Source organism: Oreochromis aureus, linkage group 9, assembly GCF_013358895.1.
Source record: "Oreochromis aureus strain Israel breed Guangdong linkage group 9, ZZ_aureus, whole genome shotgun sequence".
In the NCBI taxonomy this organism is placed as follows: domain Eukaryota; kingdom Metazoa; phylum Chordata; class Actinopteri; order Cichliformes; family Cichlidae; genus Oreochromis; species Oreochromis aureus.
In genome coordinates this window covers 32,124,644-32,139,251 of record NC_052950.1, presented here as the reverse complement: position 1 = coordinate 32,139,251, position 14,608 = coordinate 32,124,644, and the positions used below count along the sequence as shown (strand labels likewise).

The 14,608-nt window shown below is 39.4% G+C and overlaps 1 protein-coding gene across 2 annotated transcripts in view; it reads left to right on the top strand.

Annotated features, from left to right (window-relative positions):
• LOC116320882 (vasoactive intestinal polypeptide receptor 2-like) overlaps positions 1-12,579 on the top strand; it is a 52,199-nt gene extending 39,620 nt beyond the window's left edge. Inside the window, exons 6-14 of one of the 2 annotated variants that reach the window (XM_039617773.1) lie at positions 1,415-1,553; positions 2,586-2,736; positions 4,482-4,542; positions 4,792-4,861; positions 8,160-8,251; positions 8,720-8,858; positions 9,539-9,580; positions 9,679-9,769; positions 11,197-12,579. In XM_039617773.1, coding sequence (XP_039473707.1) covers positions 1,415-1,553; positions 2,586-2,736; positions 4,482-4,542; positions 4,792-4,861; positions 8,160-8,251; positions 8,720-8,858; positions 9,539-9,580; positions 9,679-9,769; positions 11,197-11,249 — 838 coding nt within the window. In that variant the 3' untranslated portion in view covers positions 11,250-12,579. Of the gene's footprint in view, positions 1-1,414; positions 1,554-2,585; positions 2,737-4,481; positions 4,543-4,791; positions 4,862-8,159; positions 8,252-8,719; positions 8,859-9,538; positions 9,581-9,678; positions 10,556-11,196 lie in introns of those variants that run through there. The other variant, XM_031740611.2, reaches the window with a different exon arrangement.
• The last annotated feature ends 2,029 nt before the right edge of the window (positions 12,580-14,608 follow it).

Here is a 14,608-nt window from a genome sequence, read left to right as displayed (position 1 = left end):
AGCAAATAAAAAATGCTGCAAAAGCACACAAAACACAACTAAAGTTGAATAAACCAAAATGGAAATAGAAAAAAAAGTTAAAGCTAAGAAGCAACTGATAGTATGGGATGCATCTCTAGGTGGTCAAAGGATGCATCAGAAGGGGTTTTATACTTCGCCTCAGGAAGAAAACATGTGTTGGACAGACTTGTTGGAACAAGCGAACAGGTTGGAGAGGCACAGGGAAGACAGAGAACACAAACGCAGTGGTGGCATCTAAGGACATGCTGTGTGGAAGAGTGGAGAGAGGAGAAGTTGTCTGTGCTTCGTGGAAAGTCCAACAGCTGCCTGAGGCTGTGGCAGCATAACTAAGAGATCATTCATGGTCACCCGACCCAGCCCTAACTATAACTAACTATAACTAGAAGCTAAAACTTCTACAAATTGTTGCCTTTGGATGTCATGATTTGTAATGTTGTGTGCACATGGACGGATGAACATTTTCTTACTTATCTAAAAGAGAAAATAAAAGTAACAAAAGCAAGGGCGATGCTTTTGAGCTTAACAAGGACACTGCTGGAAACATCCACAGGGGTGGTGGTGGAACAACCTAAAATAAACATCTCTTATATGTAAATGAGGCTTCTTATGAAGGACAAACAAAGGTGCCTCACACTTTCTCTATTAATACAATAACCCTGAAAAGTCTGCATAAACTCTCTCTCTCGCTTTTTAAACATAAAAAGATGGTGATGAACGTAAAAAATGATTTTGCCTGCAGTTTTTACATCATAGCTCCATATTTCTATTCTTAAACTCTACCAGAGTGACTTTGCATGATTCATAGTCTTATGCTGGGCCCTTGTGCAGCCCCTCAGGTCATCTTTTTAAAGAAAACAAACTTTTTTAAGCTCTTCTGTCTTTGAGGCCACCCTATTGGCTGACCACCACAAATACAGGGTTTGGAGAGCATGTTTCTGTTAGAAAACTCACATTTACTACACCAGCAGAGTTTGGGGTCATGGCTCCGACCTCTTCAGTCTTCTCACATATGTTGAATGAATCATTTTTGTTCTTCTAAAGTGCGAAAATCCTGAAAAAAACGCGAGATTTAAAGTCAGGCAGGGTCCAGCGGTGAAGGCAAAGTTATCCGTCTTGTTGTGCAAATTTCCTGAAAAGTCAAGATAATTTGAACAAATGATGTATTCATAATGGGGTTATATAACATATTTTTATTTGTATCCTCTTAACACTTCCGAACATACGGAGCATGATAACAGTTTGTAGAGATGTGCGAAGCTCAGTCTGGATCGACTCCAGCTGCTCACTCGGCCGCTATCAACATGTTTAGATACCGCATCCTTCAGTCAATTCACACCCAGACACTCTGTATAAACACACTTCTCTATGTTTGCGTGTGTGTGCGTGTTTACAGGAGACTCCACTGCATGCGGAACTACATCCATCTGAACCTGTTCGTGTCATTCATCCTGCGCGCTGTCGCAGTGCTCGTCAAAGACACCCTGCTCTTCTCGTATGGCGAAACCACAGACTGCAGCAGACAACCCTCGCTGGTAGCCTTTTACGCATCAAAACACACACACACACAGTTTTTACTTTAGTGATGAACACATTTACTATATGTAGGGACATCACAAAAACCTTTAGATGAACCTTAATTAAAGAACAAAAAAAGAGGAGTCTGTGTTGGTGATACCATCTTTCACTGTTAAAAAACTTCTCTTCTTGGAGATGAGCACTTTATGAGGCCATCTGTTGCAGGACTCTTGTAGCTGAGCTGAATGTTTGGTTTTTTATGACTCTGGCTAAATGTTTGGACTCTTTGTCATCCAGCAGCATGAATTTGGAACCAGTTAGACGCCTTCCTGATGGTGTTTTTTTTGTGTGATGAATAAGAATCTAAAATATCTAAATCTTTTCCACGGTACTGAGGGTCCTTAGGCAGCTGGCTATAAATGACCTCAGAGTGAAGCATTGGAAACCATTCACACAAAGAAAACTGTGGGTGGCTTGCAAAGTTTACCTCTATATCTGCGTTTTTTCCAACATGTCCACACATGCTGAAGAGAGTTTTGAAATTTGCATTTCTAGCACCGTTAATCCAGGAGTCATGGGTTGGATATACAGTCCTGTGCAAAAGACATCACTCATTTCTTCTTCTTCCAAAAAGCCAGACTTGTAATTTATAAAGTGGTCTTGAGCAATAGTCTTTGAATGTTCTACCATGTGGCTCACCATTCATGGAGTGGTTAAAAACAAATGTCTTTCAGTTCTGAGAAAAGTAAATTGATAAATTCATTGGAAACAAGTGCAGATTTTTTTATTACACTGGCTTAACTGCAAATTTACACAAAACATTTGAGAAATCTTCTCGCAGTGTAAAACAGTCACCTTAATGCCAGTCATCAAGGTTCACAATAAAGTCTGTGATTCTTTGAATTCTTTGTGAAAATGTATTTCTTTGTAGTCAAATCATAACATTACATACAGAACTTTACTATGCAAACTGCAGAATGGATGTAACAAAGCATGTTGCTGTTTGTGTGTGTGTGTGTGTGTGTGTGTGTGTGTGTGTGTGTGTGTAGGTGGGCTGTAAGACCAGCCTGATCTTCTTCCAGTACTTCATCTTAGCTAACTTCTTCTGGCTGCTGGTTGAAGGTCTTTATCTTCACATGCTGCTGCTCGTCCTCCCCACCTACTCCTTCCGCCTCTCCATCTACATGCTCATCGGCTGGGGTAGGTTGAACCACAATCAGAATTTTATATTGTTTTTACAGTCTTACTGGTCTGGTTTATATGTTACCAATGATAATGTTCCTATCACCAAGGTAATGTCTTAAAACCCACTGACACATCTGACGGTCATGCATTAAAAACACTTATTAAAACCGAATAGAAACCAAAGACGATGTAAGAAAGTCTAAAGATGATTAAAAAAACTAATAATAATGGAAACCTCAGTCTCCTGGTGAAAGTTTAAACCACTTGTAATGTGGACTTTGTTTGGTTTCTGCAAAGAGAAAGAAAGTTTAGAGTTATCTGACATGAGTGCAGTAAAGTAGAAACAGTCCATTAACATCACTCAACTAACAAAGTGGTCGAACCATCAGGGAGCTGAGCTAAAGTTTCACACGGGTATGCAGTCCAGTGAAAAACTAATTACATCCCACGATTCAGTGACTTTTAAAACCTCCTTTATCAGCAATAGCTTAAAGTAATACCTTTTTGAATGGCTTTATCAGTCTCTTACATTGTTGTGGAGAAATTCTGGCACTCTTCTTTAAAATATTACTTCGGTTCATTGAGATTTGCAGGCATTTGTTTATTCACAGCTCTCTTAACGTCCTCCCGCAGCGTTTCAGTCAGGTTGAGGTTGGACTTGCTCATAATCTTTTGTCCCAGCATTTTTTTTCACATTTACCATCTGCTGGCCAAAATCTGAAGTATTTCCAAACAATCGCAGTCTCTCTCTCTCTAGAGCCAAACTGAGTTGTGAAAATTGTTCCATCATTATCACTCTGTTGAATTAATCCTGAGCTAAACTGAACCCCTGAAACCTTTGAAGATTAACCTTACGTTTTAATATGTTTTTGATATGGATGGCTTTTGTTAAGCAATCTACTTAATGTACAGTAACTAGCCAAATTGTTCCTTTTAACCTTTATGTGCACATAAAATGAGACTACCTGATGTGCCCAAGCTTAGCCGTTGGCAAGTCAGTGCTAGACAATGTACAAATGACCTCTTCACAATGAGCAAACGCACTTCTCTGCTACGTAATGTCTGCCACTACCCACACAGCACATATAGGTCAGCAATACATCACTGTGCTCTCTGGGATTCATGCTAGGTTAAATGGTGATTTTAAATTTATCACAGGAGGTGTTGATGCAAAGCAGATCGAGGCCTTAAGAAAATCCCTGCAGAGAATTCAGCTCTGTATGAGTGAGGCTCCGAGAGGTCAGGAAGACCAGAGAAGTTTATGAAAATAACAATTCATTCAATGTTCCCTGGTTGCAGTTAGTATGCATTTAACCCTGCAGTTTAAAAAAAATCAATTATATTAATAAATTTAGAAATTTCATAGACAGCCCTATTGAAGCACCCCTTTAGTGTGAGCCTCTGCTAAACACAGTGCCAGCACTCAGACAACCAGCAGACAGTGCGTCACGCTGCTGAAGTGAGCTGGTGTATTCAGGGAAAGTCCGGGCAGTAAACACTCTCCTGGCCTCTGCGTTCGCTCTCTTCCGTTCTGTCTCAGCTGCTGCCTTCTGACACCTCCTTCCACTATCCATCTCCACTTTACCAACAGTTCCTCCCCAATGCATCACCGTTCAGCCCCAGATGTTTAATGTGTGTGTGTAGACGTCATATTTCCTTTGTGGCACTTTGCGAGGATGTTCTGTGCCTGCCAGATGCAGAACCTAAACAGATCCTCTTCTCCTCCATATCTACCTTCCTCTCTATTCTCTGGTTCTCAGGAATCCCTCTTGTGTTCATCGTGGCATGGATCATTTGCAGGATATACATGGAGGACACGGGGTGAGTCTGCAAGTGTTTAAACATTGTTTTCACAAACTATGTCAAGGTCAGTGCAAAAATCAAACATCACATGTTTTGAATGTGGTACAAACTTGCAGGGGACACATTATGCTTATCCTTAATTTCCGCCACATGCATGCAGTTGCACTGGTTGAAGCTTATATCAAAATAATGCATCTTTGATTTAATTTAACCATCTCTAGGTGAGGAAATATTATAAATCTCACTGACTTATTTACTCACTTCCAGGTGTTGGGAGATGAACAACACCCCCATACCAAACAGAGTGATCAACTGGCCCATCATGGCATCTATCATTGTGAGTTTTGTCCCAGGATAACCTTGTATACATAAAAAGAGAGAGAGACTGTTTTCGGCATCCTGGACTTCAGGAGACAGAAGTTTACGACACACAATTCTTATTAGTTATAAATAACATAAAAAATTGACGTGAGTAAAAGTGAGTGGACGTGTGGTCAGGATGATTGTACACACAGTATGCCCCACCAGTGGGTATAACACAATTTAAATGAATAGGTCAAGTCTGTGTTTCTTCTGTTTTTGTTGTTGTTGTTTTTAGTCATTAATCTGTAATTTGAACTGAAATCCATTTTAATTTTCACCTGCTTTGTCACTGTTCTCTTTTTCTCATTTTATTTTGCTTTCTTCTACTAAAATATTGAACATTGGATCATTACATTCATTTTACAAATAAATATTCAGCATATTAAAAATGATGTATTATTACGGAGCCTGCACAGCCACACATTTGTTTTTAGAGTCACACACTTACTGGACACATCGTTTAGGTACTCCTGTTCAACTGATGCTAAATGGAAACAGGCCATGCAACATTCAGATGGCAGGATTTGGCATTAATGACATGAAAACATAGATCCTGCTTTTTATCAGAGGTTCAGGCTGTTGCTGGTGGTGTAATGATGTGGGGAATGTTAGCTTCACTCACTTGGTACCAACTGAGCATCATTTAAAAACTACAAAAAGTATTTCTGCTGATCTGTTTTGGGTCAGCAGCAATACTCAGTACTTTTCTGTTTTTAATCGTGTTCTACAAGGGAAGATGTTATATACAAATAATGAATGATTATAGCATTCACATCTTTATAAACCATACGAGCGTCATCGTTTACTTTCTCAAATGGGTCAATCTGCACAATGAGTCCTTTTAATTTGGAGACTTTAAGACACATAGATGGTTATTCTTCAACTCTTGGACTGAACCAGAGCACTTTGTACTGCAGTTTTTTATTGTGGTAATGGAATTTGCTAAAGTACTCACAAATTATGTTTATTTTTAACATACTGTTTATTGTAGGGTTTCCAGGAGAAAGGTTTAAGCATCCAAACTAGTTGATGAGCTTTAGCAAAAGATCACAGATTGGTTTAAAATATTATGATTATGTCAAAAGCTGCATTTTCTTCTCTTTGTCACAGCCAGAGTGATCTAAAAAAAACAAGCAGTCCAGGCATAAATCATCCCTTCCATTGAAATCCATTAATTTCAGAGTTGCAAAGCTACTCCAGCAACATTCATTTCCATATGCAGCATACAAAAAAATTACAGTGACATATTTTATTGCTATTTTTGGATATTTTGAGAGACTTGGCCTCAGATGGTGGATCTCTTTATTTACACTGGAAATCCCAGTCACAATTATATCCTCTGATACAGACATTCATAAAAAAAGTCTAAAGGCTGCTCAGTCATTGAGAAAATATCTGCAAACAGATAAGTTTTAGATAAAATTCAATCAGTCAGCAGTCGATTTCCAAACATGCGAGCCAGCAGATAATCCATCAGAGCAAGCTGTCATGCTGAACTTTTCCTTTTTTACTACTTTTACTTGTTGCAACAGTGAAGTTCTGCTTGATCCGTTGTGGGTGAACTGCTTACTGCATGTTTTTGCTAAGCTCTATTTAACCGAGGTTGTACTAATCGATTGTTGAACATTTTGCAATAATGTGTGCTTTGTGCCACTAAGTTTCTATGATTTATAGATGTCCCCTAAATGTGTGAAATGCAGGCAGTTATAAAGTTATTGTTCTGAAAAAGCAGCCATCTGTAAGGACATGCTCTCTGAATGTGTGCTTGTGTATGTTGGTTTAAAACATGACTGGGCAGGTTTGGGAGCGTAGCTTTCCCGTGAACTGCTTGTTCAAACAGCATGAATGAGCGATGGAAGTCATTTAACACAGAAAACAGAGAAAATACACTTAAAATTAGGGGAATGCATATACAAAAAATACACCTTTGTTAGTTTTAGACCATCTGAGTAACATTTTGTAAAAATATTTGATCCACATTTTTTCACAACCTGTCAAACGCTTATTTGAGGGTTCAGATTTGGTTATAAGGTTGAAGTTAGAGTTAAGGTGTTTTTATAATGCAGCATTATTTGAACATGCCTCCCTTGCTGGCCTTTGGTCCCACTGTGGCTAATGATCCAGCTAAACACACCTATTAGCTGCACTTGGTGTAATTTCGGCACCTCTCAGTTTTTATAACCTGGTTAGCTGGTTTCTTATTCTTGGAAAAGTATTTTTAAGTATCTATAAAAGTATTTGGTTTATGACGCTCAAGGAGATCATTACCAATGTCACATAAACACCTGTATGTGGGTGCGTGCCCCTCCACTTACACACAGAGTGAAGCAGGCAGCTCATTTTTATCAACATATGAAAACTGCTCTTCAGAATGAATTAAAACCCAGCTAAGGCCTTTGTGTGTAGAGTTCAGATGTTCATCCTGTGCCCGTGTTCGGTACTGGGGCTTCCTCTCGTGGTTCAAAGACATGCATCAAAGGTTAAAGTGCTGATGCTAAAATGGTCATGGATGTGAGATACATAAAGTCCTTAAAATTTGCACTCTAAAGAGCTTTGAGTGTTAGTAAAGCACTCTATAAATGCAAGTACATCACATTTCACTTACTCAGGTCCCCTGCAATAAACCACCAAGTGTGAAGAGGACTGTATGACGGGTTGTTGAGCTTTACAGTGGAGGAGTATCTCGTCACTCGGGTCTTGTTCACACGTGAGGGGAGCAGAAGACTGACAGATGGACTGGGGCCATGTCTGCAGTGATGTGAACACTATACTGGTCCGTAGTGGTAAAGAGAGAGCTGAGCGTAAAAGCGAAGCTGTCAATTTACTGGTCAGTCTACATCCCTGCCTTTAGCTGTGGTGACCTAAAATGACAGGGTAAGAAATTCAATTATTTAGAGGCACAGATTAGAGCTGCTACTCGTCCACATTAAATGGAGGTGGCTTGGGGATAACTAAGATTATGACCTCCTGAGTGAGGAGGCCCTGAAGTGGACCCAGGGCATGCTGGGGAGATTATGCCTCTCAGTTGGCCTTGGGATGCTTTGGTGTTCCTCAAGATGAGCTGGAGCAGGTAGCTGGGTGGAGGAAGGTCTGCGTTTCTCTGCTTAGGCAAACTTATCCAGACAGCCCTGCATAAATGTGAGAAGAAGGATGGATGGATGGATGGATGGACAGACACATTTCATAGATTTAGTTTCTAACCTTTCTGCTCTTAAAGAAGTCACTTTTTGCTAATATGACTCCTCTTTCTTTCTGCCGTGTTTCTCTACAAGATCAATTTCATCCTGTTCATCAGCATCATCCGCATCCTAGTGCAGAAACTGCGCAGCTGTGATGTCGGCGGAAACGATCAATCCCAATACAAGTATGTCAAGGAACTGAGGAGTCATATTTTTACCTCCGAGCTCTCGCTGATTAGATTTATATACATTTAAGAGGGCTTCCTGATAATGTGGTGACGAAAGCAGCAGCCATATCAAATCACCTTTGCACATTAGACAGGAACCGTTATCACATTATCAGCTAACTGTGTTTAAACTTGGACATCTTAGTATCAATCTTCCTGCCTGTTTTCTGCTTCTCAATGTGGAAACAAATGATTTTGATTATTCTTTCTTTACCAAACAAATAATAGCCATTCCTGAAGACAAGAAGGAATTTTAAGTTTTCTTTCCTCACAATAACTCTCTTCTGTAATATTCCAAATAAACAATTTTTCTGCATTGATAAAAAGAGAGACAGAAATTTCCCACTGATGGTCTCACAGATAAGTTTTAGTCTAAATGTATTATGTGCATTGAGTAAGTGTGTATTGTGTGTGTGTGTTTATCAGGCGTCTGGCTAAGTCCACACTCCTGCTGATCCCTCTGTTTGGGGTGTATTATGTGGTGTTTTTCTACCTGATGGAACCGGAAAATGAAAACGTGAAGCAAGTGAAGATCTTCTTCGACCTCGGCCTCGGATCATTCCAGGTACTATAAGACATTTAAAAACATAAAATTCCTAAATAAAACGATTTGCCTTTTTTGGTCTGTTTAGCAAAATTGACAGTAGAGGAAGATAAAAATATCATCAAGTTAAGACCCAGCAATGGAGAGAGCCACATCAAGAATTTTGACCCTTACAAGATAGTCATGTATGATTGGGAGCTGTAGCAAGAAAAATAAACATTGGATGTTCTTTTTTAGCTCACTGACTGTGTCCTAGTTTAATGTCCGGCTCTGAGTCTGCAGACAGTCTCCATTCTTTCCCCACATCCTTGACTCGTCTTGGCGGTCTTCCTCTTTTCCTCCTGCCGGGCAGCTTCTGTCCAACATATCCACCATCAAACCTCAGCCTTGCCTCTCTAACTTTGTCCCCAAACACTCAACCTGAGCTGTCACTCTGATGTGCTCATTTCTTGTGCTGTCCCAACGAACCAGTCATTCCTTTCTCTCTCACTGCCTCTAAACGCACCGGCAGAAAGAAAAGAGGAAGCCAATGGAGGAGATTCATGAATGTAGTGAATGAGGACATGCAGTGGGTTGGTGTGGCAGATGAGGATGCTCGGGATAGGTGGTGACCCTTAAAGGCAGCATGCTTTAGTATTAATAGAGCCTTGTTTCCGACACGTTTGCACTGATCTGTTATGTTGGTATTTGTTTCCGTTTAGGGTCTAATTGTAGCTGTTCTCTACTGTTTCCTCAACAGTGAGGTGAGGCTATGCATGTGTTTTTTGTAACATAATTTATATGATTTTTTAATATATAATATATTTAATATAATTCTACTTCTTCTTTTTTGCACATAAAGGTTCAGAGTGAGCTGAGGAGGACATGGAAGTGTTTTTCTGTAAAGCGCTGCGTGGGACAGGACTTCAGGCTCCACAGCGTGAACCAAAATGGTACAGAAAGCTCGACCCAGTGTTCTAGAAACTCCCGAGCCCAGTCCATCCTGCAGACTGAGATCACCGGGCTCTGATCTGCGACACAAATAGCTCGTTTTGTTAAAGACTTTGAGAACTGATGCTTGTGTTCGGTCAGTGTGGAGGAATTATTCTTAACGTCGCTTTTATAGACATATCGCCTGATGCTGCAGGGACTGAACTTGTGGCTTGCAAACGGTTTTGAGGTGAAAGTCTTCTTATTGGACCGTGAAGCCTCCTGGAGATATATATATAGATATATATACATATATTTTTTTCCACATCACTGTGAGATTTCACAATGATCTTTGACATTTTTAAACACATAACGTGCACAGATGAAACAGTGCCTCCTATAATGTTTCCAGGACAACAAATTGATTTTTATAATTATTCTCCATATCCAAGAATGACTGACTGACTTTAAAAAAAGTTGTTTTCAAATAGTTAATGCACAAATTAAATCTTAGATAAAAATACTAAATCCATATTGGAGAAATTAGCCATACAGATTTATATACCTGAAGGTAGATGTATACAGAAATATTCATATTTTATGTTTAATTATATAGGGCTGATCTAGTTCTTCCTTTTATATAAGCTACACAGAGAGAGCACAGCATAATGTTGCCTAATGCTTTACAGACTGTACATTATTTTATTTTTTTCTAACTGATATGCAGAGGATGCTTTCTTAATACGGTTCATCCATACCTCCTGACCAGCAGGTATGGATGGATAGAAAATTCTGCAGTGTGTGCACCTCACAGTCCACACTCATCATAATAAAAAGCTGTACCTATATTTACATGGCTGAGTTATCTACAGTTGTACAGTTGATATGAAGGAAGAAATTTATTATGGAGACCAAAGGTGTTGTTCATATCAGGCTGTAAACATGCTTATATGTAAGGTGAAGTTGGGCATTTTCACATGGTTGGCTAAAGGGATTTTGGCCATTAGAGGACCTGCAATTTTTGGCACATGAACGTTGGCTTCATTTTTCAGCTCTGTTGGTTGCTACTGTGATGTAGTAGATGTTGCATATTATGTTGCAAATATGCTTGTAGGTAAGCATATTTATTTCTGCTTTTCAGTTCGGTCATCTCACAGGCTGTTCAGCTCATTGTTATTGTGAGTTAAGACTCATTGTCCAAGAAAGGAGTCAGGAAATATGCAAGGGAAAGTTTTTGTTTAAAAATCAATTTATGTTTTTTTTTAATGAAAACAAAACAAAAAAAAAATAAAATAAAACCAAATAACGCCAACTCAAATCCCCGACCTCTCACTTTGGAGCCCCACTGAGCTAATTGATTCAGACACTGAGCTGATTTTGCTGACATGGGGAAGCAGAGACCACTACTGTATGTGGAAACAATGTCAACATCTGTCTGTTTTTGGTGCAGATGGGCTACTGCAGCAGAAGAAGACCACACCTGATGGCACTCCTGTCAGCTAAGAACAGGAAACTGAGGCTATATTTCTCACGGGTTCACCAAACGTGGACAACAGAAGATTGGAAAAATGTTGCCTGATCTGATGAGTCTCGATTTCTGCTGCAACATTTGGATGGTAGGGACAGAATTTGGTATAAACATGAGAAGATGGATCCATCCTTTCTCAGATCGGTTCAGGCTGGTGAGCAATCCCTTCATGACCACAGTGTACCCATTTACTGATCGCTGCTTCCAGCAGGATAACACAAAGCTCAGATCATCTCAAACTGGATTCTTGAACCTGACAATGAGGTCACTGTACTCAAATCGGCTCCACAGTCTCCAGATCTCAATCCAGTAGAGAACCTTTGGGATGTGGTGGAACAGGAAGTTGTTAGTCGATCTGCAGCCCAAAAAACTGGAGTGATGCTATCATGTTAATATGGACCTAACCCTTAAAAGAAAGTACAGGAGGTTCGATCAGGTACTAAGAAGGTGTTAGTATTAGTGTTAGGAGCAGGGTAAGTTACCACAGTGATGTAGCCATGTAAACAGACATCCACCTTCACGATACTCCAGAATTTAAGCTCAACATACTGCAGCCTTCTAACCTATTACTGTAATTTCACTTCGCAGTACACCCCTCTGTTTTGACTGGCAAGATAACATTGGTGTTTCCTGGGTAACTGTGGCTCTTGTGACTCTTCATTGTCGTTTTGAATGCATTTGATAACACTGTGTTTAAATTGGTACCAAATTCAGGGCTCAACAAAGAAGGCTGTCTGAACAGCACGTTATCGTCAGTACTTTCACTATGATCCTCTCGGAGTTCATTTTTTTCCTGAAAGTCTATCATGTGTCATTATTGTTTTACATTTAATTTAATAAGGCCTACCACGCCTATTAAAATGTATTGGTTTTTCAGTGTACTCAGTAACTTCATTTACTTTTCCTTATCACGTCAGCAGGGAGTGAAGGTGATAGCATTCAATCTGAACTAAAATTAGAAGACAGAGGGTGATCAGTGTTCAGTTTTTTTCAGACAGAATGTTCTCATCCAAACGAACTCACCGTAACAGAGTTTTATCAGCGCCTTGAGGTGACTGTTGGGATTTGGCACTATACAAAAAAAATGGATTTGATTTGAATTAAAGCCAAAAACCATGCTTGCCTTGTACATAGACTGATTGTTTTGTATTTTTTCTCTTTATTTTTTATACAGTGGAGAGTATATCACTGGCTGATTGTAAAATGTAGAGAAAGACCCATCATTGTTAAATTTGTAAGCGTTTGATCACAACTGTAAACCTGTGATTCCATATGTTTCATCCATAAAAGCTTTTTTATCATGAACATGAAGCTCTGTTTGTTCAATCACACAAACTGAATCCTTTTACATGTTTTTTCTTCCATGTTTGCAGATATTTTCTCAGTTCTCATCTTATGTTTATGTTTCCAGCGGGCACAGATAAAGGCATCAGTTCACATCAGACCTGTGGGGTCAGAGGTCAGAGGTCAGTGAGGGCGTATTGCTTCACTAGTTAACAGAGAAAAATCAACCTGTGTTATTGTTGCCGCTCTTTACTTTTCCTGTATTTACTTTAGATTGTGACGCATTAGAGCAGAATGGAGTTACGCAATTATGAGCCGGACAGAGTCCAAGAAAGCGAAACTGATAACTGGGAAATGTGACTGGCAGGTTCAGACGTCTCATGCAAAGCCTTAAAAAAATACTGCTCCAAAAATAAATAAATAAAGGAACACTCAACTATTATGGCATAACCAAAGTCAGTTAAACCTCAGGGTTTAATATCAGTCTGTTCACTTAAGAAACATAAACCACTGCAAAGCCAATTCAGCTGCTTTGGTGAAAGTGAAAGTAACAACAGATGCAACAGGACAACAGCCAAACCCCCAAAAAGAAAATCATTTAGGAGGCAGTGACCACAGACTATTGCTCTCTCCTTATCCTTCCAGACTGATACGTCTCTAGTTTTCCTTTTTTGCTACTGTTGTTAGTATTAGTAACAGGAGACGGTAGCTGCAGCTCATTGACATTGCACAGACAGTCCAGCTCGTCCAGGATGGCACAGTCTCAAGAGTGTGGAGGACGTACCAGGATGTGAGCTTTTGCATGGCTGTTGAAGGGCATTGCCCAGCACCATCATCGGTTTCTGCATCTTTGTGCAAGAAGGAATGGAAGATAAAACATCTTAGCAACAAATGAAATAGAGTAAAAGCACAATATTCTTTTTTATTCCTGATTTTGTACCAAGTCATCAAATAAATTTTAATTACCAAAAATTATTACAGCTCAGCTCAGTCTCTGAACCCATGTCATGTCATGTGAGATATCACACATCCTCTCATGTGAGGACCCTCACTGATATGCTCTGCAGTTACTATGCAGCCGTGCCCTGCCTAACTTTATCCTCACCAAAGTCTCAACCTGAACCTTTAAACAGCTGTTTGGGGACTGCTGGGTGAAAGCAGGGGGAATGTGCTCACTCTACAGGGCTAAAACTTAATTTAAGATACAAGGATAAAAGGAGCCCCTTCGCTTCACATGATCTTTTCTTTTGTTCCCCTGAGAAACTCCCATCTGCTTTTCCATCTGTGCTGCCCGCCCTCTTTTCATCCTCCAGTCACCGTTCCTCTCATCTTACCTGCAGTCAAGCTGAAGAGGTGAACCTCGAATCAGTTATGTGGTGATACAAATACAGACAAATACACAAATTAGGACATGAGTACAGTTAAACTTAAGATTTCCTAATTCCTCAGCTCTGAAATGTTTTTTTAAAATTAGCTTTTAAAGGAAATAAGAAATGTTTAAAGGGTTTAAATCAAAAGGCATCCATCTTGGAGCTCAAGTTGCCAACATGAGCACAGAGAGACAGTGATGCTGGTAACTATTGGAAGTTCAATTGACAATATAAAACCCAAAGATATACAAGGGATAGAAGAATCTAAACAGCAGTTGGGAAGAAAAATAATTTAAGAATTAATACTAAACAATCTTTCCGAAAGAAATTATGCAAACAATAACTCTACAAGCCGAATAGTTGCTGAGGAATAATTTGAGCAATTGTTTAAACTAGTGATTATGTGAGCTGCCGTCCCTGGTGGTCACTGAAAGGTACTTCAGGTGCAAGATGTTATTTGTAAATTAAAAAAAAAAGAAAAATACATTGAATTAAAATACTGTATTATTAAATGTTAACAAGTACAAAAAAGGGGAAAAGATGCTAGTCAGCATGGCGTCAGGGAAAAGATCTTTTATTGTCCTGAGACACAGAAAAAAAATGTTTTTATATTCAGATTTTGTTTTCTAAAGAAACATGCTGGACCACTTCTTTTTCAAATTTGTTATTTATTTATTATC